General features: G+C 35.3%; 4 protein-coding genes and 2 pseudogenes across 7 annotated transcripts; 2 read left to right on the forward strand and 4 right to left on the reverse strand.

The window, feature by feature from the left end:
* Positions 1–700: 700 nt before the first annotated feature.
* On the forward strand, positions 701–2898 carry LOC122293378. The gene is made up of 2 exons (XM_043101933.1): positions 701–947; positions 2329–2898. The coding sequence occupies exons 1-2, from the start codon at positions 773–775 to the stop codon at positions 2643–2645; spliced, it is 492 nt and encodes a 163-aa protein (XP_042957867.1). The 5' UTR covers positions 701–772; the 3' UTR covers positions 2646–2898.
* Positions 2829–7460, reverse strand: LOC122293377 (annotated as a pseudogene).
* A 1602-nt stretch (positions 7461–9062) lies between these two features.
* Positions 9063–13935, reverse strand: LOC122294145 (vesicle-associated membrane protein 727). 2 transcript variants are annotated; one of them, XM_043102638.1, is made up of 6 exons: positions 13779–13935; positions 13118–13379; positions 12833–13031; positions 12631–12751; positions 9509–9571; positions 9063–9413 (listed from the first exon to the last, which is right to left on the reverse strand). In XM_043102638.1, the coding sequence occupies exons 2-6, from the start codon at positions 13305–13307 to the stop codon at positions 9270–9272; spliced, it is 717 nt and encodes a 238-aa protein (XP_042958572.1). In that variant the 5' UTR covers positions 13308–13379; positions 13779–13935; the 3' UTR covers positions 9063–9269. The 2 variants fall into 2 exon arrangements, with proteins under 2 accessions (XP_042958572.1, XP_042958573.1); XM_043102639.1 differs by lacking the exon at positions 13779–13935 and adding an exon at positions 13477–13509.
* A 1322-nt stretch (positions 13936–15257) lies between these two features.
* On the reverse strand, positions 15258–20284 carry LOC122294146 (uncharacterized protein At2g38710-like). Of its 3 annotated transcripts, none has more exons than XM_043102640.1 (5): positions 19929–20284; positions 18061–18180; positions 17245–17359; positions 16562–16655; positions 15258–15832 (listed from the first exon to the last, which is right to left on the reverse strand). In XM_043102640.1, the coding sequence occupies exons 1-5, from the start codon at positions 20030–20032 to the stop codon at positions 15570–15572; spliced, it is 696 nt and encodes a 231-aa protein (XP_042958574.1). In that variant the 5' UTR covers positions 20033–20284; the 3' UTR covers positions 15258–15569. The 3 variants fall into 3 exon arrangements, with proteins under 3 accessions (XP_042958574.1, XP_042958575.1, XP_042958576.1); XM_043102641.1 differs by having other exon boundaries at positions 15258–15775; positions 19929–20282; XM_043102642.1 differs by having other exon boundaries at positions 15636–15775; positions 16525–16655.
* Positions 20285–21345: 1061 nt separating this feature from the next.
* LOC122293479 lies at positions 21346–23628 on the reverse strand (annotated as a pseudogene).
* A 38-nt stretch (positions 23629–23666) lies between these two features.
* On the forward strand, positions 23667–26232 carry LOC122294148 (uncharacterized protein At2g27730, mitochondrial-like). Its single transcript, XM_043102643.1, has 3 exons — positions 23667–23872; positions 24636–24719; positions 25986–26232. The coding sequence occupies exons 1-3, from the start codon at positions 23726–23728 to the stop codon at positions 26010–26012; spliced, it is 258 nt and encodes an 85-aa protein (XP_042958577.1). The 5' UTR covers positions 23667–23725; the 3' UTR covers positions 26013–26232.
* Positions 26233–27038: the final 806 nt, after the last annotated feature.

Consider the following 27038-nt stretch of genomic DNA (forward strand, 5'->3'; position numbering starts at 1 on the left):
TAATGAAACTAATCGTGTATTTGTCTCTTCTATTTGAGATCTTTAAATTCAAATAAAAATTTGAGAGAATCTTAATCTATAATTTCGTTAATCAAAACTAATCAAAGTAAGCTACAGATCAAGCAAAAGCATTGAATTCATCGAGCACTTTCTCTCTTAATTTCAGTGAGCGAATAAGGTTATTAATTTTAATAAGAAAATTATGAAAAGAATTTGTCATCACTTAATCGTACTGAAACCTTAATATCGAAGATACATACATCAGATGGACATAAACCGATAAAAGGCTATAGAGACATCAGTTAAAAAGCATAACAAGACTGCTCTTTGAGGGGACAAAGAAAAGAAAGGCTAGTGGGTTAAACTTTCAACCACAATAAGTAGCTAATCTTTGTCAAGAGATTCCAGTCCTTTTTTTTTATTACGATTATTGGGCATACGACAATCTTGTTTTGTCATCCATATTTTCACTTAGGAGATCAAGAGTCCGCCCGTTTAAACGTCAAAAACATCTCATCTTATCATTATAATTTTATTAAATTTCTATATAAAACATTTATTCAATTTTTTCAAATTTTAAAACAATAATAATATTAAAAATAATATTATAATATTATTTTATTTAATTTTCATCTAAAATCATCTTATCTAATCTCATCTTAGTATTCAGACGAACTCTAAAAGATAAAAGAGTACCCCCATCATCTTCTCTACTGTCCCTCTGAAGCTCTACTTAAAGGGTGGAACTGCAATCTAAAATATATATATATGAATGCAATCTACAAAAGAGAGGGGGGGTTTGAAGATGCAGTTTTGGAGCTCTATGCATGGATTGCTAGTGGGAAGGAAGATGGGAAGTATAGATACTGTCGCGATTCTCATATTCTTCTCTTACCTTTGTATCATTACAACTTCCTCACCTCTTCAGAAATATTTCCCTTCTTCAGGTACTCATGATCTCCTTTATATTTGTTATATGTTTCTTCTCTTACATTTCTGTTTTTTCATCTGCATCAAATCTTCAGTAGGCGGTACACCCTTGTCTCTTTTGTTATATTTCTAAAGATAGTTTGAGCTAGAAACTCATGTCTCCCCTTTAAGAGCTATATTTTGGGTCTCATATTAGACGGAGGTAATTCAACCAGGAATTCTTCATATCTTTAGTTCTCAGGACAGTACTTTCAGAATTATAAGATCTTTACTGTCTTATAACATAGTCCTTTTGCTGCAATCCCATCATGTTCAAGTAAGAACAAGAACGGATTAATGTTGGAGATGATAGCAAAGACTTGATACCCAAAACAAGAAACTATACAAATTTGGGTAAAAGCTGCTAGCTTAGATGTGATTGATTTAAGAGAAATAGACATACTTAAACGTAAGATAATCAAAGCCTTTAGTTTATCCTTTTTGAAAATTCAAGGTTCGAGGGAATAGGTAGAAAACAGTCCACACTTATTGTCAAAAGGCGATTCCTATAAGACAGATTTGTTTCTTTTTCTTGCATGGTGATGCCAAATATATATTACCTTTGATACATTGGCAGTTGGAAATGAGTCGTTTACAAGTGCCCTTCAAAATCAAAGGCACTTTAACAATATTTTCAGGAGTTAAGATTCCAATATCTAACAAAAACTGATTACATGCATGTCATTTTGGTACACTAACAAATACTTTAGTGTTTTGTCAAAAAGGCTCAAGGGTATCCAAACAAAATTTATTCCTCGGACTCAAAGAAAAGTGAAAGTTTGAATCACTCAAATCAACATATTCCTCTCTCCACATTGAAATATATATATATATATATATATATATATATATATATATATAAAGTTTTGCAGAAAATTCATAGTACAACAGGGAATCAAATATTTTACTTGGAACTATGCAATAGGGATAATAAGCTTGGAGGTCACTTCCATTGGCTTGTTATCACTTGGTTCTTTTTTGGTTCTTCATATCTTAAGTTAAATTCATTAGAGAGACATGGTGACCGAATTGGTTTCGTTCTATTGGAAGAGTTCTCCAAATCGAGCATGCGCAAGATTTGATTGCTCAATCCAGTAAAATATGGAATTAAAGCTCCAACTCGACTTAAGAGTTTAAGTTGATTCGAAGAGTAAAACTTAATCATTTAATTAGATTCTTACATTGAGAAATTGGTGGGCAAGAACCATGTTTTAAGCTTCGGCCCTCCACCATAGATACTAGAAACCAGTCAACCGAGGGGAACTCCATTGGACCTTTTCCACATGTCTGCGCCAAGTATTTCTTAATGTTGCATTTGCAGATTCTTTGGAGGAAACCACTCACAAGCAATGTTTACAGGTGGGCATGTCAACAGCTCTGATGGTGATGGTGGTACAGCTACAGCACGTGGCCGCAGGATTGAAGGTGTATATGGTCAAGAAGCTGCTATGGTTGGTGGTTCCACTGGCAGTGGTGACAGTGGAAACAATGGTGGGTCCAGAACACCTTCTGGACAAGGAGGCGGAGCTTTAATCCCAGTATATGTAGCCGGTGCCGCAAATAACCGACATCACAAACATCACCGTGGGTCTGCCAACCGCAACCGGAACTCCATTGGACTGTCCACCTTGGTTGTAGCCACCTTGGCCTCTCTCCTTGCAGATTTATATCACTGATACGAGGAAACCAATATGGTCATAGTGTTTGTGAGGGCTGTCTGTTGTGAGCCTACTTATAAGATAAATGTTTTGATGCGTATATCCGCTACCCCTGTATTAGGTGTTGGAAGACTAAAGCTATCAGTGTGCTTTGTTTGCTTTTACCTTGTTTAGATTAATCCATGTTGAATGCCAAAGTGAGGATGTTTAAAAGAAAAATCTTAAATATATGAATGCATGGAAGTCCACTCCATTGATGTACATCTAGCAACCATGGAATCCCATCAGCTATCTTTATGCATACCACCAGTGAAATTCCGTGGGAAGGAATAATCTAAGAACATAGATTACTGAAACTAATGAAAAATGTGACACGCTAGAAGTGTGCGAGTTTCTCAAGTTAGCAAGCCTGAAAAAACTTGCAGCGTCCCTTTCCGCTTGATTCAATTTCTTTGCTCTTCCTCCTCGATGTTGTGAAATCAACATTGCTTAATTTCAATTGCCGCTTGCCATGGGTACTTCTGGAACCATCTTCCATTTCATCAGATTCCCTAGAAGAAAGTCACAAAGCCAAAATCAATAATAATGACATAAAGGTTTATGGGCGGGGAAAGGGATTTAGGAATTGGTTGGTGATAAAGTGCACAGGCATAACATCAGCCATAATTAACATGTTCACAGCATCATACTAATATAAGGACAAACAGGAATGTTTGTGTGCGGGTCATACTATTCCCCTAGTGAAATCCCCAGCACCCAAAAGAGTACTAAAGATTACAAAGCTCCCTTGTACGCGTTATGAACCACCTGACTAAGGTAACTTCTTCTCAATGTAGAGTTTTTTTGTTACTGTGACCCCTTCTCAATAGGAGTAACTTTCTTTTCACTGCCAATAAATCACAGCAATATCAAAACACCACTTCAAACAGCATAAAGTGAATATTTACTTCTACCCAGCCTGAGAAGTTGAGCATAAAAGCCAAACAGGACAGAATTGGAGTGAAGATATCAACAACGCAATAACAAAATTCATCATTCAGTTGAAAGTATCAGATAAAAATTCCAACACTCGCAAGGTAATATTGTCCGCCAACAGATGCAGAGATTGCTGCCTAAAACAAATATTCCCCTGAACGTGCCTCTAGTTTGGTTCAACTTAATAAAGGCAAATCTGAATTTTAGTATTTTACTCATTTCTGAGCATGGCCAGAGGAAAATTAACAGAGGTGTTTCTTTAACGTATTCACATTCTCCATGCAAATGAAAGATACGAAAAGCTTAGAAAAAAAATAAAAATAAAAGATACAAAAAGTTAGAAATACAGAGGTCTGTATTAGATCCTTTAATAACAGATCTTCTGGGAGATAGTTACAATTAAAAAGCATTAAGACAGGCCATCATGCAGTTATAGAATTTTTTGATAGGTAAAAGAGGTTTTATTGGCAAAGCCTAAGTACACAAAAAGAGCCTAATTACAAACTATGTGCCACGGAGAGTGGCATAAAAGTCATTAAAACTCGTTCCATTCAAAACAATAGAAGAGGCCAAAAGCACGTATGCCTATGGACATTGACAAATAGACTATATATGCAAGGCACAAGTCACAAGATGAGCTAATACCAAAACTTGAAATAGGATTTGCCAACAGAAAGCGCAAAGAGGACTCACCATAGGACTTCAACAATGTCCTTGAAGTAGGGAGTGCATGTACACCAGCTAAAACGGACCAATGATGGGAATCCAAAAACCCAAGTGTTTGTGATCTTTCAACCAGGCCTTGGTGTCAGGATCTACACAAATGAAAACAAAACCAGATGCATTAAAATATAATAACCATCCAATATTTACTAACTTCAAACGTGTAAAAAGAGAATAAAACAATTTTAATCTCCAGAGTATCCCGATCCGAAGTTCCCATGCAAGTTATCTGCTGTTTCATCAAACACCCATTCCCACAAGGCTCTATCTCTTGTGACCTGCATGGTTGAAGTAAAGATAAACTTACAAGGGATGTAAATATTTTTAAATAGGAGCCAACTCGTAGGTGCCATTAACCTTCGCAACTATACTCGCTCCACTCACAACTGGATAGAGACTATCAGCCTTTGCAACCACAAATTTGATACCGGGAAATCTTTCAGACATTCTGTACTTCTCAGCATCACCCACAATATCCAGATAAACCTGAAATAGACATTAGTAAATATTTCCTCTTTTGTCATAGCATCTTAACTATTTTGAGCTCCCATAAAGATCACAAATGAGTGTGTTGGCAAAGCGTCCTGTTTTTTTTTTTTTTTTTTTTCAGGTGCTATACATGTTAGGGAATTTTTATTTTTGCTGAGTGTCCAGTTCAAAGTTACATAAAGAAACAACAAAAGGTGCTCTTCAGGTCCTAAGCCAGCCAAAAGGAAGGACTCCAACCAATAGCAGTTTGTTTTAAACAATCTGCCAGATAAGAAAGCACGAGGACCATTCCCAAGATACAGTTACATAATTCATTTGATGGGGTTGTGAAGATTAATTTCGTGGAAAGGTCTAAGATGTTGATAATGATAATGACAATCACTTCTTTTCCTTTTTATAATGGTGATGGTTGGTGCTAGTATTTTTTATCTTTTGATTTAAAGCAAATCCATTTCTTTCATTCACTTATCACCACCTTGAGGAACACATTAATGAAAATGTCCAAGTTAACGCTAGAATCTAGATCAATCAAAAACAATTTACAGCAGGCGCACTGCTCCCTGGGTCTTTGGTTTTTTCATATCTCATAAAATGGATTTCGGCCCATTCTACATAATTCTTGGATTGTATTCTAATTCTCAAATTGCAAACTCCTTTATAAAGTTATGCATTATGCAGATGGCATTCAAAAGAATAATATCTTCCTTTTAAGGTAGCATCCAATAGAATAACGCTAACGATGAATCTCATCAAATTTGAAAAGCCTTTTACTTCTGCCAAGAGAACTCCCATGACAAGGCCAATCGCAGAGTCATGGGATATTTTATAAAGATTTAAAGTTATACATTATGCAGACAGCAACTCGTAATACTGACAATGGAGCTCACATAATTTGCAAAGACTTCTACCTCAGTTAGGAGAAATCCCATGTTTAGTACCCTATTGACGAGGCCAATTGCAGAGTCGTGAAATTTCATTAAGATTTGTCTTATTCCTGTTAACAACCAAACAGGGGATATCAGTAGAAAGTAGAAACAGCAAACTACAAAAAACAGCAAATCACAGATTCTCATATTGTTTACTAACTTCTTTAACATTTTGGCTGAGAGCTCCTTCGTATCTATGATGTCCACAGCCCAACCAATTGATTCATCAGCCCTTTAAATTTTCAAATAATTCCACCCTCTTTTCTTCTTTTAGTGTCCTTGAATCTGCAGAGAACAAAACAGAACACCTAATGTTGAGTGAAAAAAAAAATAAAAAAAAATAAAAAAAATTAATTAAACAGAAAAGCAGCTTATAGTAGCCAATGTCATTTTTTTTATTAGCATTGGGTGTCCGGAACATTGTCTCGACTAATTCCAAGGGTGCACAGGCTCTCGACAAGGAATTTTTCGTAAATGTAGATCGGATAATTCAAAGAAAAATCCTCCAGTCAGAAACTACAATGGTCCCTAGACTTTGTTTGCACCCAAAGAAATTTAAATTTTAGACATAAGGGAGCCTAAGCCCAAGGCTTTTGCCCTTTTTTATTTTTTTATTTTTAAAGAGAGGCTTTTACTACTTGAGCCAACCCTGGGAGTTAGCAGCCAGTGTCAATTAAATTCATCCTTTGACGAAACAAAGGTAAAAGTAAGAAATTCGCAGTCTTTCTCCCCTCTAAGGTAGCACCACCAGCAGCTGCCAGCAAGGCACAGCAAAACACTAATTTTCTCTATTCATATAAAAGTTTTTATTTTCTTTTTAAGTAATTTTGTTCGAAGCGATTAAGAACAAAATCTGCACGAACACATTTGCTTTGTTTCATTTTCTTAAAAAAAATATCAGCTTAATGCAATGACAAATGAAGGCAAATGAAAAACCGATTAAACATTGCATGTTCCCAATCACAAGTTAGCATTGACCCATAAAATGTTAAAAGGAAGAAGGACAAATGAAAATAAAAATAAAAATCAGAACCTTATCACAAATTGAAAGGAAACCCATATGAGACAAAACTTAGAAATGAATAAAGTAAAGGGATTTGATCCTGCACAGTTAAGGAGGAAAGAGTTTTCTGATAGGAGCGAGCGCAGTATAAGCAGCCGTAGGCCATTGGTCCTGCAAAATAAAATAAAATAAAATAAAATAAAAAAGCGAGGACGATGACACGACGACGACGACATCCTATAACAGGGCCTCGTCCAACTTCATCAATGCCCGTAATGCAAGGCTTTGACACCCATTTGGGAAGGGGAGCCACTCACTCTCAAAGACGGAATTTTCGGTTTCCCTCCAGAAAAGCAGCTATCGTTTAAGTTTTGATAAAATAAAATAAAAAAGCGAGGACGATGACACGACGACGACGACATCCTACAACAGGGCCTCGTCCAACTTCATCAGTGCCCGTAATGCAAGGCTTTGACACCCATTTGGGAAGGGGAGCCACTCACTCTCAAAGACGGAATTTTCGGTTTCCCTCCAGAAAAGCAGCTATCGTTTAAGTTTTGATGCTGTTGGGTGGAGCTTCCTCGTGAATGTTAAAAGGACTATTGGATTACAGCTTTGATACGAAAGTGGGTATCCCAGAACAAAAATGGGTGACTATAAAATTGAATTTTACGGCTCATGAGTATGAGATCGTAGACAAGCCAGTCAAGGAAGATACGCTTCGTATGGGGCAAGTTATCATTGATTTTTTTCCTTTTTATTAAACGAAAGGAGGACGACACCTCCGGTTAGGACTCTAATCGAGCCGAGTCGGCTCGATACAAAATATTTAAATTTGAAATTTTTTTTAATTCTTTGTTCTAGCTCGACTCGATAAACTAAAATCTCAACTCGAGCTCGTCTTTCAATCGAGTTCAAATCGAGCCCGTCTTACAAACGAATTCGAGTCGAGCCGAGCTCGATTTCGAGCTTGAGTTTGAATTATTTTTTTTAATAAGATTTAATAATTTATAAATTAAATAAATAAATAAATAAGAACTAATATTGAATTTGTACAACTAACAAATAGAACCTCTATTAAATTATAAAATTGTAAAAAATTTATAAATAATTAATATCTAACTAGTTGATATTTATCCAAAATAACAATATATTATATACCTATATATATTATTAATACATACACTTAATATAATAGAATATATCTATTTCAAATATGGTTCCCACATACTAGTATATGAAATTTTTTAATTTTATCAACTAATTATTATACAAATTATAAAATATACCTATGAAGTATATTTACTATATAGACATAAATAATTAGAATGTATATTATATATTTAATTATAAAAGTAGTATGTTTATATTATTAGTTAATATATATACATGCATAGGTGTATGTATATATTTATCAATATATGAATAAGGTTTAATCAAGCCGAGCTAACGAGTCGACTCGAGCATAAACAAGCGAGCCTAAACAAGCCTTAGTCGAGTTTTGTCGAGTATGTATCATTTATAAATCGAGCGAGCATCTGCTTTAACGAACGAGCTTTTTTTTTTTTTTTCACGAGTTAAGTTAGATTCGAGTTTAACCGAGCGAATTATCGAACAGACTGGTTCATTTACGGCCCTACCTCCAATCCTCCATCTCCACATTAGTTATCATTTAATTTGATTTCTACGAGCGTACAAACGCAAACCCAAAAATTCCAGCATAATCAAGTGCACAGATGGAAAGAAGTTGCTCGGGTAGCAAGAGATTAGGCTGCTTTGAGACATTTAGCTGAGCCAAGTTGAATAGTAATGAGCCGAGTTAATTAAATGAGTTATATGAAACTCATTTAAAATAAATTAAATAAATTTTGTATTTTAATGTTAAGATTAGTTTATTACTTTTTATGAGATTGAAAAAAATTATAAACCTCTCTTATAAAAATGTGTTGAATTGAAAAAAATTATAATTCTCACATATAAAAAAATTTTGACTTGAAATGAATTTAATAATTTAAAAATTTGGTATTTAAATATTATACTCAACTTAAAATTAGACACAACAGAATTGAACTTGAGTTCAACAACCAAGCCTCGAGTACAAAATTCTATCCCCTATCAGTGACTCCTCTTTCCTACCTGACTGCCCCAAATCCTCTGAAAAGCAGAGAAATACCTTAATGGATTCCAACAAAAAAGGAGTAAAGTAATGGATCTTAACTCATGAGAAACATGTACATATCTATTGCTTATACTAGAATATATTGGTACCAGAACATACACCAAACGGTTGTAAACGGGTGTGAAAAACTAACAAGCAAGTTCTCAATAGACTTGTCCGTCTCTAGATTAGGAACTAATTAATAAAACAATCAAGAAGTACAGAGGTTTAATTACAAGGTCAAACACGCAGTAAAGTTTTCCAACACCAAAGGTCTCCCATATACAGGAATAATGAAAATTTGAACACCAAATAACACAAAAACGACAGCCTAGGTGCTACTGAAGACTCCATTTTGCTATTAGCCATCAGCATTTGAAACCTCCACAGGCAATAAGCCACAGTATGACAATCACGAAGAAGATCGCCCCTCCTACCATCAGCTTCATTTGGAGATTCTGCAGCCACATCTTTCTTCTAAGTTGCCTGCCTTGCCTCTGAAAGCTGTCAGCCTGGATTCAGAACAAAAATGTCGATGAGCAAATGAATCCGAAATGCATCAAAATACTTGTCAGGTTTGTGAAACTGAATGATAGACGTCAAGTACCTGGAACTGTAAATTTTCCGTTTTATCAACCAAAAGCTCAATCCTCTCCCCACGATCCAGAACCTGAATTGCAGCAAGTACCAAAAAGGAAGACGTAGTCAAGAAAGGGTTTTTAATTTCATAATAAGCTCCCCTATAGGATTGGATGCAACCAAAGCAATAAAAGCATTGGACAATGAGATAGCTGAAAATATTCTCAGGATCCACATCCCTGTGAAACGCCCAGTAGAGACGAACCAACATGGTTCCCAGAGCGGAGCAGAAAAAAAGAGTGTACCATCAAGATGGCCTACAGGACAGATCAACAGAACTGCTTCCAGAACCCTAGTGCACTCAAACACAATGAGTGGAAGCAGCTCTGGAGGGCACACATCCATGAACATCTTAGATTGCCGATTTGGAAGGTTGCATGGAAGCTGTTGCCAGTCAGAAATAGGCCAGATTTATACCTATTAATGAAGATCATTATGTATTGTTCCCTTTAGGTAATTCAGAAACACACATGAACACCAATTCCTCGAGTGCCATTTTTTCATGGGTGCTCTGGAAAGAGTCCATTTTGCCCATAAATGTCCACCAATTTGCTGCAACTTCGCCCATTTTCACACAGCCAAATTATATCTGACCCCCACTCCTATTCTCACATGATCTACCATCACATTCTATTTCAAATGGTTGTCCAAGAAGTAAGGCCCATTCATAAGGTTCAAAACGACCCCACACAGCCAATACTGGGAATACTCCGGCACCCTTTACATGGAGCATTGCATACAAATGCTGCGAAAAAACTCCACTCCAATCAATTTAAAGTATCACATATCCCCCACCGTTACTTTACCAAATCCACAACTGAAGATCCATCAGCACAATATTCAAGCAATCAAGGAATTGAAGCTTTATATAAGCACTACTGAACCATATATTTAACCAAAATGATTACCAAAAGCCATCTCCGACCACAAAGAAAACCACTTATGGCTGTTCTAAACACTTCAAGATACACTTGCATATACAGAACCTCATAACTTTCAAGACCACCTTACAATTTCTCCCCACATACTGCCACTTTATGCACCAAGCCTCCTACCAATAAACACTTCCATTATTTTTACCCACTTGTCAAGTGCCCAAACCACCAACATCAAGAGATAGGCACCCTTCCTATTACATTGAGAGAAAATTCTAGCACTTTTAAGCACTACAGTCGAGGGAGAGATCCAAAATAGAAGCCATTCCTTCAAAATAAAATGAATCTCACTAATGTATTTCAATGGCCGTGCTAAGATACCATAAGAAGAGAGGAAGACACTTCCAACTAGAATTGAATTAAAAAAAAACCAGTAATGACATCAGAAAAGAGCTATGCATGCATAGACCAGAAGTATTATAAACCATTTTATAAGAGGGTGGATACAACAAGAATTTGGTAATGGGAAAGAAAATGTGCGACACGATCTCAGAGACAAATACACAAGAACATGCAATGCATAGCATGCTTCAATTATATGACTGGAACATAAATTTTTTTTTTATATATATATATATATATTTTTATAAGTAATAAGAAATTTTATTAATAAGCATAGTCCAGGTACAGTGGAAGTATAAATGTGAATACACCTATTTAGGATCTAGTAACTGATACAAGGAAATCTTGGAAACTGAGACCATTCAGCTCTAGAGCGATGGCCCACATAGATATAATTACTAGAACATGACAATTAGAAGCAGGAGGTTACAATTAGAGTTAAACATGATAGAAAAAGCGTTAAGTCAGCACCAACAAGTCACAGTCATTGGCCTCTACAAAACAAAGCAACCATCAAGATGGGAGAATAAAAATAAAAATAAAAGGGGACAAGGTAAGTATGATGAAAACACCAATAAAAGATGAGGTAGGTAATACTTGAAAAACCCATATCAGATAATATCTGTGAAATTCACAAGCTTGCTCAGAACAAGGATAGATTAGACAGTGAACAAAATAACAAGTTCAAAAACAAAATTGCATAAACGCAATGCATATTTTTCTTTTTGATGGCAAAGTGAAGCAACCATCAATAATGAAAAAAGCAACCATCAATAATGAAAAAAACCTAAAAAGCTATCCTCACTGGGCACATCTAAGGAACTCGAACATTATCTCATCCCAAACATTAAATGAAACTTGTAAAATTCATCGTAGAAGCTTCACAACCTGATTTAGTAATAAACACAGAGCATTTAGCTTCTGGGAACCCACACCGCACATTCTATCTAAACTATCATAAATTATAATTGTTACAAAGATTCACAAAATGTTATACATAGCAGAACACAGCATGGTCACATATTTGTTTTAGAAATCTAAGACAATCTCAAAATAAAAAAGGTATCAAGCAAGGTTTCTCAATTATTATCACTAAAATTTTTTGGGAGATGGGATGGTTTAATCTCATCTCATCTCATTGCATTTCCTTCACAAACATCATTCAAACACAAATACTATTCAATTTCAAATCTTCAACTTTTTCATATATCATTACCTAATCATTACAACTTTCCCAAACTTCCAAATAAAACACAAAAGCAATTCAACTTTTCAGATCCCAAAACCAAAATAATATTAAAAATATATATTCTAACAATATTTTAACTTCATAATATTTTTATTCAACTTTTTCTCTCTCATTTCCCAAAACCAAATAAAACATCAAAACTCAAACCATTTCACTATTATTCACAAACCATTTCACTACTATTTCACAAACCATTTCTCATCTCATCTCATTCCCCAAACACCCCCCAAACCATTTTTCTTGTTTCTGACAATTTCTCCTCCGACCCAGCCCAAATCTGCATGTCATAATATCCTGCCCCCGCCCTGCTGGGGGAAAAAGCAAATAAGCAAGTCCAAACAAAAAAAAAGCAGTACCTTTCTCAAAGAACCAGGATAAAAGTCTACAGCAATAATGGAACAACAGCAATAACGGAACAGCTACCATTGTAGAGATATATAAGTTATACGCATTTGCCAATAATGACTAGAAGAAAAAAACACTAATAAATATATATATGTGATCTACCACAACCCAGCAATTTTTTTAATCAATGTAACATGACACAGGCAAGTCAATGTGCACCTTCTCGATATTGTCCATCATAATCCCCTTGACCTCAGATATTTGAGCCTTCAATTTGGCAAGCTTGGTCATTTCTTCTGGGTGGTTCATACAGTATTCCATGTGCTCCTTGAGCCTTGGCCTGGAAAAAGGAAGCATGAACTTACCAGCTAATACAAAAAGATGCCAAAGAACAACTAAATACTATCAAGCAAATACACACCCAAACTCTCTGTCCAGATTGTATGCAATACTAAATCTGTCCTCGAACAGATCGTCGTCGTCATCATCATCTGCAAGTGGGTGTGGACCCTCATCTTTGATACTTGGACCATAACGCTGCTTAAAATCATCCTTCACCCGTTCTAGAAACACAAAAGGCACGCTCCTTCCAACCGATTCATCCGCAACAACAAGAAAAACTGAAAACCAAAAGAAGCATATTCAACCACGCATGTTGCCATCTGAACTAAGATCAAACTGACTATATCTATTAACATATCAATACCAAATCCACTGTCGATGAGGAAATTAAATGTGTGCCCATCACACGAATATGTGTACTTGCTGCTATTCGACGGCAACTTCTGTAAGCACTGAACAGCAATGGTACTAAAGTTCCCCGAGTACGAAGTGTGCTCTGCTAAAACAACGGTTCCCTTCGCAGCAAAGCTGTATATTAAGCCTCTCTGACTCATTTCAGAGTTATAGCTTCAAACTTACTAAAGATCCACAAAGATTTTTCGCTGCTCCCTTATTCCAGCAGCAACCTAAACAGATAAAAAGAACGCATAAATTAACCAAATCCCCAATTCGTAAAACTGGAACACCAAGATCCATCAAAATCCAGTCTTTAATTTAGCTTACACTTATGAATTACCACGTAATTGCAGACTTGCAGTAATTCATGCAACAAGATAAGCAACCAATTAGAACAAGCAAAGCAATTGATCGCCAATGCCAGAAAATTAACGTAAGGCTTCGTCAGGTTTCAACTCCTAAGAATATCATCGAACCAAATAAATTAACATTTTTGAAGCCTAGGCAATCCAAATAGTCCAGCCAAATGAGCCTAACACATCCATTTCGGCGTGCGTGAGATGGGTTTTCAATTTTATCAGCAATTAAAAGAATAGGGGTAAAATTTCAACTTGAATCACGAGAAGAACCTGAAGAGGTTGGAAATGAAGGAAGAATCGCTTCGCGTGTTAAGACTTGGGGGAAGTCTGAACGTTGGAATGGAACTCAACTGACGCGACGTGCACGAGATGCTTCGTAGAAAGAGGAGTCGGTCTGCTTTAAATGTAATTGGTTGCTAATGAAAAATTGTTCTCATCATCTTCCCGTTTCATTCTATACATAATTTTTTAATTTTTAATTTAGTTTTTTTAATTTTTAATTTTTAATTTTTCTTACTTCTATTTAAGGTTGTAAAAAAAATGATAAATTGATAAATCGGACCAAACAGGTGGGATCAGTTCGGTCTCGAGTTTGGTTCAGTCCGATATTTTATTTTTCTTAAAATTAATCAAAATCAATCCGATTTTAATTTTTCTTTTTCTAAAACCGGACCGAACCGATTTATATATATTTTAATTTTTTATATTGTATATAATATTTCTATATAATATATAATTATATATAAAATAGTTTTATATTATATGATAAATTATAAATTAATATAATATTAAATTTTAAAATCTTATATCATTTTATTTATTATATTAATAGTTATATTAATATTATATAGTGCATATTAATATTTATACTAATACTACATCACTATATATTATAATATACTATAATATATCATTATATTCTATATTATAATATATTATTATAGTCTATAATACAATTAAAATATATATTATAATATACTACAATATATTATCACTATAGTATTATATACTATAATATACTATATTATATAATATATAATATAGTACATTAAAATAGGTAAAATCAGACTAAAAATCGGTAAAACTAGAATACTGGTTTAAGAGGGTAACCAGTGCTTAATCGATTTTGAAAAATATTAAACCGGTACATACGTTTCGGTCTTAAATTTTGTCCAAAACCGGACCGAACCAGATCGGTTACACCCTTACTTCTATTTAATGAGATTAAACAAAATAAAATATGATTCATTAGAATTATTTTACAATTTTATGTATTATATCAAATCATATTGATAAATTTATTTTTATATTATTTTTTCGTAATTATAAAATATTTATCGTATTTCATGTTAACAAGAAAAAGCAATAGATTTTCTAAATATCTTTCTTGTAAACGGTTCATTAAAAGTTAACCTAGTTTTATAGGGGAAAAAATAAAGCTTTTAAAAGTTTAAAAATCTAATTTGAAATTTAAAAAATAGTATTCTCCATTCCATCTAATTTTAAATAGGCAAGAAACAGAATCAGTTGTGACAGTTAATGAATTAATTTGTTGGAAAATGTATGGAAATAAATTCCTCCTATATATCTGTAAATGCCAGGGCCATACAAGGACACCTTCTTCACTGAATAACAAGACATGATTTTGTGCTAGCTAATGTGACAAGCGATCACATTAACGATATGCTATGTTTTGTGTTAATTCTCAGCTTAGATACTGAAAATGGAGCTGAACATTGAACACAAAGATAATCAGATGAAACACTCAGGAATGACTAATTTTAAGTCACAAACTGTGAAGTTTTTCACCAGCAATGCTTTCCCCAAAAAGCAGGTGAACTTGAATGTTGGATATTAAAATCGAGGAAACCTGTTCTTTCTGGTTTCTTTCTCCAAAATCAAATGAATTTGAAGAATAATATGGACAGGCACAGCAATAACTTAGGGTGTCTGAGATGGAAGACAAACATATCCATCCCCACCCAGTTCTTTCTTCTTTAAAATAAATTTTGTCTAGACCAAACTAGCTTTGTGCTCTTAAGCAAAAGCTATTTGAAAGAATCAATGATTTCCTGGCTTAGCCCCAACAATAGACAGAGCGACACCTCTGGTTGTCTTGACATAGGAAAGATATTCACTGTAATGCATTGTGAACAGCGTGCTCTGATAACGTGTCAGCAGTATACGCTTTCGGAGGGACTCAGTAATGGTGCCATTGTACCCGGCTTTTCGCATCAGTGAATCTATTGCCTCTGTTTTTGTCCAAGCTAAACCAAAGTGTACACATGAAAATAAAACTTGAGTAACTGAACAAAACCTCACTTCTGCACACAAATCTAACACTCCGTTAGAAGGATAAGAAGGGGGAGGGGGGAATCAAATGCACTTTCAAGAATCAAGGGTATTCTTTGAATAAACATCCTATTCTTCTTTGACATATAAACCTAGCAAATAATGTAGCTCTACTTCCCAAAAAACGAATATATAGGATAACCATCTTGTCACCTGGCTTTCCATCTGAAAACGTGACAGAAAGAGGCACATACTGAGTTTTTTACTCTGTTTTACACATACAATTTTAATTTAGAATTACTAAAGCATGAGAGTAACAATGAGAACTTGAAACAGTATTCATAGTGAAACTGACCAATATATGACCCAGTAAAAGAAAAAACCGACACATGAGATTGAACAGTTGGGATGACTAAGCATGGGCTATAGAGAAACTGGATGAAGACAAAAACTATCAAACAGGGATACAAGACCTATGGTTCATCCACTTAAAATCAAATTTGACACAATGCCCGTAATATATTGCAAGAAGATTATATTACAATTCTGCAGCTCGAAGAACTGTATGTGCATGTGGGACAAGCATGCTTGGATATGTAATATGGTATTCCTCAGCCACAAGTGAGGGCTTTAATATAATTTAAGGGGACTTGACCTCTTAAAAGAATAAATAAAAGATCACAGAATTTCAACCTATATGTTAATGAGCTAAAAAAAAGTTTACCCAATTGATTGGCATGTACTGTAGCGAGGATTGTTACCTTCTTGGGCAGCCACCTCAGGCAAATATGTGGCACTTCGCCTTGTATTATTGTCTGGATCAGTAAACTCAATAATTATCCCATGCTTTCCAACCTGCAGTAAGAACACACTAAGCCCACAAAGTGGGAAAAGGCAAAAATAAACATATACCACAATAACTCAGCAAGTAAAACAGAAGTTATCCCATTGTGAATCCTGACTATGCGACTCCTATGTATTATTAGATTCAGCATTTGATCATCAACCTCCACCATGGTAAGAGAATTACAGATTCAAATATTTAACCAAACAATCCCATGCACTAACCAATGTGCTGAATGGTCCAATCACCACAAGAAGGTTCATGGCAATCAACCAATCTGAAACTCCATCCATCAAATCATTGTGGATACATTTGAAAGAAGCTACATGATAAACCAATATTCCACAAGAACATCTACCATCAACTTCATACAATTACAGGTTTAGCAACTTCAGTCAATCTTACTGTTAAAATCATTCCTAAACAGAGTCACAACAACAATATACAAAAAGTCAGAATCAACCAACAAGGCATTCTTGGGGCAGAAAATGCTATCAGATTTTATGAGCATGCAATGGACCATAACAGAAGATAAATTAAATGTCTATACATTGTAACCTAAAGTACCACCAAACTCAAAACAAGTGAACAGGCAGATACCTCCCAATCAAGATAGTGGTTAGCAGTTTCATAATCAGTCAGAATGGAAACTGTGCACTCCAGAAAGGGTAATTCTTTAGCCTGTATGGGGGGAAACCTGCGGTCCCTCAAAGCACTGTGATGCATTACAGATAAAAAGGAAAGAGATTCAGAGGCATGCAATAGGACTAACAACAAAATAAGGATTACAACAGCCAAAAAACAAAAAAAAAAAAAACAAAAAAACAGAAAACAATAGCAAATTATCCTTGTTCTCCAGGCCAGACAAGCTCTAGACGAGACAACAACAACCCAGTTTAACCCCAGGCCTAAAACTGGGCCGACCTCAACAGGGGTAACAAAAGAAGCAGCAATATCTTCAGGGGTGACCAACTACAGAAAAGACCCAACATTAATCTTTTGACAGAATAAAACTTCCCAAGCCACAGATATAAGAAGCTTCACCATCCAATAAATCGTAACTACTTCTGCAATTATAAGTGATTTTGTGTGACCTATTTATAGTTGTGATTGCTATTTTTTTCTGCCAACTGCCAATTAGTAAGTATCAAAAGCACACGCTATAACGCATCATGTGTTCCATACAGCTGGTCTGTACACACATATCATTAATCACTATCATAGATGCTGTTGAAGCTTACTCCGAATATAAGGCGAAAAAATAGAAGAGAATACAGTAAGTATAAAGGTCCATGAGTGGGAAGTATATGCAGCAAAATATTTTTTGTTTTGTTTACTTAAAAAAAAAAAGTATATGCAGCAAAATATACAATCCTTGAATAGTTAAGATGCAAAGGACATGCTTTCCAAATATACCTGGTTAGAGCATAGTCCTTGAATCCATTAATCAACCAACGAGCTTCTAGAGTTCCAATGCATCCACGTAAACGAGGCTCCCCTCCATTCACCACTTTCTTCCAAGTAACAAATAATGGACTGGGACAAGAGTATGGAAAATGATCAACTCACACCTCTTTTACAACTATTGTACAACTCTATATGAAATGGAAGGTAGTTTTCTAAGACTGAAATACATTTTTAATGAAGTGCCATGATTGCATTGGTTGATTGTAAAATGGGTTGTAAAATAATTTTAAAAGAGTTCTGTGTATCATTATCCTAAGAGTAGTATTTGTGTGAGAGAAGAATATCAAGCAATACAAAGTCTGGTGTGCAAAGCATAAGGTAATACATCTCTTACTTCATAGCATTCTTTAAGCTATACATATTCGAGCCCTATCAAACTCACTTGGGTCTGATTTGTATACATCTATTAAGCTATATATATACTAGTCGGTGTCTATAAATTATAGTTTTGCATAATTCAAATGTCCATATTTGTTTTTTCTTTTATATAAGTAAAATAAAATTTTATTGAAAGAATGTAATAAGCGAAGCCCATGTACACAAGAGGTATACAAAAGAAAACACCTAGTTACATTCTATAAGGAAGAAGAAGAAGAAGAAGAAGAAAAGAAAACAGAAGATCATGAGCAGAAGCTCCATCAAGTCCTATAGCAGAAAACCATTGTAATAAAGTAAATACAAAGACTTTCCAGTGTGCGCTCCTTATTGTTATCAAATGTCCATATAATCGGGTCACATATAAAAAACAGGTTGTACAGGCATGCATTTCATTCTCAGGCTTGAGAAACCCAAAAATGACTATCTAAGTTTTCACATATGTAAACGCCAGAAGAGAAGATCAAATCAAATGTCAACATTACGTTTTTTCTAGTCCTCTAATTTAACCCCCACCCTCCCTTTCTCCTTCCAAGAAAAAACAAAAGAACAGAACAGGTTCAGAATGCTCACCATAAGATGGTGGAGTTAGCAACCCATGCTAAGTCACAAAGTCGGTGAGTACCAACTTTCAATGCTGCCGATGTAAATATCAATCATGCAATGTTATATTTAACACAATGCAAAATTGATAAATTAGTTATCAACATTTTGTGTTGAAAAACAAACTACAGTATACCTTGGAAACGCCAATACTAATATTTGGATGAAAAGTTAATACTATGATATATGAATGTACTCAACAGTCTGTCCCCAGCTTGACCCTATCACAGATTAACCAACCCACTTTAGAATTGAATTCATCTTACAGGAGCTATAATTAGCCTCAAAGCAGCTCTCCATTTAGTATAGACACCCTCCATTTATACATATCCATAAAGCTCACATGAATTCTAAAACCGATAAAAAGGAAATTCAGAATCCTGGGTCATCCGTTATGCCATTTTTTATTTTATTTTTTTTATTTTTTATTCCAACAAAAAAAACCAAAAAAATCTAATCAATAACTAAAATAACTTTAGATAACAATCCCAATCAGCAACACCTGAACGAGAGAGAACCAAAAAAAAAAACTTTGCTTTCTCTCATAAATGAAAACCTGAAGAAAAACAAATGGTAGTAATAACAACTAAACCGTTAGTAACTTCGGGACCAAAACAAACTCTATTGGCAAAATTAAACTGAGCGCAAAAAAAAAAAAAAAAAAAAAAGGAATAAAAAACTATGAAAATGAAGAACATAACAATCGATGAAACCCAAGGAGCCATATCGCATCCAATACATCAAAACACATCCATCAGCCCCGCCTACAAGTACATGCATACATATATAAGATAAGTAGAGAGAGAGAGAGAGAGAGAGAGAGAGAGAGAGAGAGATACTGGTGACCCTCATCGAAGGCGGGGGGAGGAGAATCTTCGCTGTTGTAGTGAGAGACGAGGGTGTCGAAGCAGTAGACCACCATCTCACGGTTCGCCGACACCATTTTCTCAAACAAAGAGAAAAGGAAAAAACAAGGAACGTCCTAAAGTAGATACGATCCTACTGTGATCAGATTTCTTGGGAGCGGATGTCGTAACTATATACTTGCTATGTTAACGGAGAAAAAGGGAGAGAGATTGGTGCCTGAAATAATTGCGGATCATGGAAGAGCGAGAAAGCACATACATATGCGAGCACACCTCTCTCTCTCTCTCTCCCCGTCTCTCTCTCTTCTTGTGTTCCTACTTCATCAAGACAAATTAATGAAAAATAAAAAAACTAAAGAAAATACAGGGTATTTAGATTCCTATAATACCCTTGACTATCCCATTAATAACGGAATAACCTCTGTCACTCACAGCCGCTGAGCTTTTTAGTTTTTGCTTTATGACTTCAGGGCTGTCGTTTTTTTGGAAAGATTCCCTCAGCAGACTTCACTTGCACTGCAGCTTTGAAACTCGAATAGATATTTAAACTAAAAATGCCTCCTTACATGCAGAATTTTTTGTTTTTTTTTTTATAAATATATTTTAATTTATTTTAATATTTAAATATATCTAAATTCATATTAAATAGATCTTATAAAATTCACTATATTGTTTCAATGCATTAAAATTTATAAAAAATTTAATTCATCTTAACTCAATTCAACATTTAGACAAACAATTATTAATGATATCCAAGCAAATTATTAATGTTATTAGTCGTCTTTTCTAATCTTTTTCAGCGCTTTATCCGGAAAAAGGGCATGGATGCATACCCTACGAATATTATTATCAAAACAGGATGTTTCCTTAATCCACACTTTTCACAACATTTTATACAATTATTTATAAAATAAAATATATTTTTATAAAATAACTAATAAAAATATCATCACTTTATAAAAATACTTTTATTTTAAAACATGTGTTGTGAAATGTATTCCGTGTATATCATTATTCTAAAAACATTAGTTGATGCAAAGAAGAAGGATTCATGCAAGTCTAAAATGTTCAAATCTTATACAAAACTCTATTCATTTTTTCACTTAAAAACAAGACTATTTGAGTTACTCTCCAAATTCTCACCTCAAAAGTGAATTTACTCCCAATTGTGCCTAACAGGTTTATGGGATTTGTATCTCAACAACCCAAATTACATACAAACAGGGTAGCTCAATTGGTCAGGCCTTGGGTTTGCTCCCCAATGGTCACTAGTTCGAGTCCCCTCAAAGCCACTAGAGGTTTACCTGGCCGTTAACTTCAGGGCCTCTTGAGATTAGTCGAGGTGCGCGTAAGCTGGCTCAGACACCCAAGGATATCAAAAAAATAATAATTACATGCAAACGATCTTCATTTGAAATTACAGATTATGTAAACTTTGATTTCAGAAATAAAAAAAACTTCACAAATTATGTAGTGAACATAGAAGAATAAACCAAGACTTCAGAATTTTATAAACATGTTAATCATGCCTCCTTTTCTCCTTGTCTTTCCTGCATTTCCTCTTGTCATCCGAATCACGAAAATGCCGCTTCTCATGCCTTTCCTGCTTCTCTTTTTTACACTCTTCGCGCCTTCTTTCCTTTTGACCACTTACATCCTCGGATTCCTTTTCTCTGGTGTTACTTGGTGACTGATCAGGCATAACCACCTTCTCCTCCTCAGCTGAAACATCCTCCACTGAGGGTTCAATAGAGCTCGTTGCTTCCCCAGGGCGAGGTGCTCTGCAGTTTGTAGAGGAATTCATGCAAGGGAGAAAAGGAAAAAAACAATGAAAAGAAACAGAAGGAAGTGGCAACAGTTAGTACAAATGCCGTTGCCAAGATTAACATTTACACTCGATGCATCTATGTAAAATAAAAAATAAAGAACCAAAAGGTACTCAAAATCACCAAATTAGAGTTACAGAATATTTGAAGAACTTTTTCAAAAGGTTTTTGCAGGTGATAAACATCATGAGAGATCATAAATCCAAACATAAAATTCCAAATTTGACGAATATCATAAGGGCAGGACCTAATCCACTTTGGTTTTGTTTTTCACATATGCCTTGAGAAACCAAGACCGTGAACCTGAGCAGCTTCAGCATGGCCTGCACCCAAGTCCACTGCAGTAGACCCTCGTTTCACAAGCTCAGAAAACTCATGCTTATCAAGCCGATTACATTGAGGTCGGCTAGCATGTTTAGGAGCTAAGCCAAGGGCCTCCCTCATGGCCTGCTCCCCCTGTTCCTTAATTCTTTTACTTCCTCCTTTGCAGCTTCCATTTCTGAATCCCAAGCTTTTTTGCCCCTGGTATACCAGTGTAGATCTTTCCCTGTCACATTAATAAACAGGGAAATTCAGAAATTCTTTAACAAAGAATGGCCTTATCTCAGAAGCGCACGAAAGATAACACAAAGCTATATTTATAAATCCAAGAAACAAATCCTGTACAAAACTCTGTAACAAAACAACTTTTCTGGCTGTCCAAAAAGAGAACCAAATTTTATTCAGGTCACTAGCCTAATACTTGAAACTTAAAGGACTCTCAGGTATTCCACCAAACCTCCTACCGTCCTGGTCTTACAACTAACAAAATATCATCCACAAAACACAAACATCACACAACCCCACCATGAACTAGAGGCAAAATCTCTATAACATAGAATATAGATGTCACTGACAACCAATATAACAGTGTTTGTTACCTTTCTGCCATCTTCCAACAGAAGCCTTGATACTGTGACCAAGGTAATTCTCTCGATGCTTATCAACCTTTACTTCCTCCCAGCTAAATTCTGTGCATCACAAGCAAAGCACAGTTAACAAAAGATTCAAACGAGTAGTTCTGAATGAACAAGCAAAAATTTGCAAGAAAACTATGTCTAATAATCTCAGATATCATCTGTAAAGTACTTTGCAAGTTAGTAACATCCTATCAAAACCATATATCATGGCCATCCCACTAGAGAAAAAGAAACCCATACGACAGATCGTTTGTTTCAATTCATTTTATAGACTTCTAACAATACCCATGCACTTCTCCAGAAAAATAAAATGCATTAATTTCTTAACAAGCGACCAAATCAACCAAGATATATATCTCTTATATCCACAATTTCAAGCTTTTCAATCCCATTTAAAGCTTATCCTATTCATTTCCAATTTCAACCAACGAGACAACTAGGGTTTGTTCATGATTACTGAAGCATAACAGAAACCTGCAATAGAATTCCTATCCGCCTAATTTCAAATTTCAATAAAAATAAGAATATATATTACCAAACACCTCAGATTTCAATAATTTTCGGGAAAGAAAAATCCGTAAAATCAAATTACATTGCTTACTTGAATACAGGGAGAGAGAGAGAGAGAGAGAGAGAGAGAGAGAGAGAGAGAGAGAGAGAGAGAGAGAGAGAGAGAGATTACGAGATACCCCCAACGCAACCTCTGGTAGGATGATACACCTTCGCCTATCGATGCTTCGATTTCTATCGGTGAGTCGGATGAGTCAGTTTCCGAGTTAATCTAATAGAAGCAGGATTTAAGAGGGATGCATATTTCTTGACGAATCTAAACCGTTCAAACAAGATAGACGGTTTGAGTTGTGCCACGCCAATATAGGTAGCGGCCATGTCAAATGTCACTAAACCAGCACTATAAATACGGAAACTTCTAGTGCCCTTTGACTGCGACTTCGGACTCTAAAGGAAATACCCAGCTCGTTGACAAATGGCCATGAGATCCGCGCTGAGTCGAGTATCGGTGAGTGTGTCTCGTTCCATGGAGTCGACTCGGGGTGCGACTCGCTACTTCAGTGACGACAAGGGCCGGGTTCTGGGCGAGGAGGAGCGCGCTGCCGAAAACATCTACATTAAGGTCTTCTATTTCTCTATTATTATTTCATGCCCTGTGTATTTGCTCAGAAAATGATAGAAAACGTATGAAAAGGAAACTTCCGTTATTTTGGGAGCTAAGAAAAAGTGAATGAGATTGATCACGAAAAAGACAGAGTAGAGCTGTAGAAATTTTGATCTTGGGGAGTAGAGTGCTACTGATTGGCTCGGCTGATCACGAAAAAAGACGGGAGATTAGTAGAAATTTTGATCTAGGTTAGCTTGAGACTTGAGAGTGCTACTGTTTGGCTCGGTCGGGGTGAGAAGCCGTCTTTTAATAATGGATTTTGTTAGAAAATATTTTCTCCATGGGTTTCTCAGCAACCATGTAAAGCAAGGCTCAGTTTGGTTGCCGAGGTAAAAAGTAGGAGAAGAAATGATTTTGGATATATGCTTCTTCTTTTTTCTACTTTTTAACTAACACGATTCTTGAACATCAGTTTTTATTTATGTATTCGTTTTCTACGCATCAAAAAATTTATGTATTCATTTTCTTAGCCAGTAAATGATTCGCCTTTTTTGTTCTTTTGTTATCTATTCTCTCCTTCACTGGGAAACTACATTAAACTGCGGGTTCATCGTTTTGCATTATTATTGTCTTATCTTTTCCTTTGACTCAGCTTTCTCATCAAACAAACAGTTTCAATCAATTCATTTTTGTTACGTAATCACTTTCGCTTATTGTTTAGCCTCTTCTTCCCTGGTCCTTGGGCTTATATCGACAAATTTGTTGATTTTTGTGAAAGAAAATGGAGAAGGAAAGGTTGGAGAAGCTGAAGCAAAAGGCAGAGAAAGAAAAGGCGGCGAAAGCAAAAGAGAATGGGGACAAGGTATGTACCCTTAGCATGTTGTTAGCTACAAACTATTAATTATTGGGCGCTATGTTATTGTTTTGTTGTTCAATGTTGTTTGATTTGACTAAGGTATTATAAGAACACATTATGAAGTATGAGTTGTTCCATTTGTATTAATCAGTCAGAAATTCAGCACTTTCATGGATAAGGGAGAGACTCATAACTTGTTTTCACAAGGATTCCCTCGTAACAAGGACTGTCAAAGAATTAGACTTGACTTAAGGGTCTTGTTTGATAGGATGGCTTATTGAAACATATATCCCAATTTGCAAGCCAAAATTTTAAGGCCACTCAACAAGGATTGAGTGGGGATATCTGGAATTTCTTTATGTCTCCTCTCTTTCAGTGGTTTTCTGCTATTGTACTAGAGGGAGGGAAATGGTCATGAGTTTTTGTTTTCTTTTCAGCTTTCTAGAATGTAATTAGGTGTCTCATTTTGTATATTTCCTACGTACATGGGCTTTGCCTAGTTTCATTCGTTTCAATAAAGTTTCTTACTTCAAAAAAAAAAAAAAAATTTTAAGGCCACTCAACCAATCTGATGTTCTTGTATAGGTAAAATTAACTTTATTAATGAGAATGAAATATGCATTGCCCAAGTACACTAGGGGTATACAAAAGAAAACACCGACTACATTCTAAGAACCAGAAAAAAAGAATAAGAAAACTGATGTGGTTTTTAGTGCTTGATTTAAAAATGCATTACAAGGAATAGAGCTTGGCTAAGTTTCGTAAGTTCCAGAAAACTTCAATTAGATACTTCCTATTTAGTCAAGGTTATGCCTTCCTCCTCCACCACCCATCCCAATAATAATTTTAGGTCAAATGACGTAGGGTCTTTATTTAGATAATAGATGTTGTAGCGGTACAATCATACATGTATGTGCTGTAGCTGTAGATTTTGGTTTCATATATGTGACAACATAGGATTACAAAGCCATTTTTCCCTCAAGTAATGGACTTAGAACTGGTTTTCGTAGTTAGTGAATTTGGTGTCCAATTGTGAGTTGCAACAATGTGTCAGTTTTAGGATATAGGGCATTTAAGCTGAAAAGATGAATTTATGTTAGATGTGTATCAACAATGGTCCATTCCCCAATCCTATGTTTATTGAGTGGAAGCAGGTTTTAGTGTGGTCATGATGTATTCTGGTGGCCTTTCAATAATTTATCTGGAAAGCTTATGTCTTGCATTATTTTGATTTCATATCCAATTGTTAACTTGTGATTTTATTGTTTTCAGAAAACCGAGGGGACCCATCAGGATTGAAATGTTCAACTGCACTAGCAGATAGCTTCTTGCTTTGGAGATGAGGAAAAATAAAATGTAGCCAACTTTTAACTCTCGACCTGATCTGGTCTTTGTACAAAAGTACGTTTCGTGTTATCATCTCTTAAACAGTAATTTACATGGGGCCTGTTTGTATGCAGGTTCTTAATTTGTTCAGGCGTTTCTGTTAATGATCGTTGTGCTTCTGCATTTGTTTTTATGGGCTTCTGTCTTTGCATTTATGATATGATCACTTATCAGCTCTTATTAATATTGAGGTCTTTCCCGTCCCTGGCCATTAAACCTTGACATTTTAGTTCAGTAAGAAATAGATTTAGGTTGTGCTACAGCTGAAACAAGGTTCCTTCACTCAATTTTTTAAATCAATTTCTCCTGCAGCTTATGAAGTTTATGCAGTCTGCTATTGAGATTGAAAGACTCCATGTCTGTTATTCAATGATGTAGGGCAAGATTCTTGAATGAATGACTGAAATTTAGAAATGGGATTCCCGAACACTTAACTTTTTCTAGTTAGCATTTGCTGGTGTGGCTTGGAAGGGCCTGCACACTGAAATGATGTTAAGAAGTTCCAAATCAACGGCTTTCAAGTTTTCTGGGATCTTATTATGATTGTATGTGGTGATGTCTGAACCAATAATATTAATCTTTACTACCATCAAAGGAAAATGAAATTGATGGATTCAAGATTCTGGTATGATATTGTTTCGATTGCTTCAACTAGAAAACAACAAAGTTGTATGTTTGATAATTAATGACAGGTTTGGTTATACAGATGAGATGAAAGTTGAATAAAATCTTGTTAGAATATAATTTTTTAATATTAGTTTTGTTTTGGGATTTGAAAATGTTGAAGTGTTTATTGTATTTGTGTGGGTGTAGGTGTTTGGGGAAATTGTAATAATTAGATGAAATGCAATGAGATAATTTGTGTTGTATAACCAAACCAGGCATATATTTCATCGTTTTTCTTCCAGGAAACTGGCTTCAAATACAAGAGCCTTTGTC

Source organism: Carya illinoinensis, chromosome 14 (assembly GCF_018687715.1).
Source record: "Carya illinoinensis cultivar Pawnee chromosome 14, C.illinoinensisPawnee_v1, whole genome shotgun sequence".
In the NCBI taxonomy this organism is placed as follows: Eukaryota; Viridiplantae; Streptophyta; class Magnoliopsida; order Fagales; family Juglandaceae; genus Carya; species Carya illinoinensis.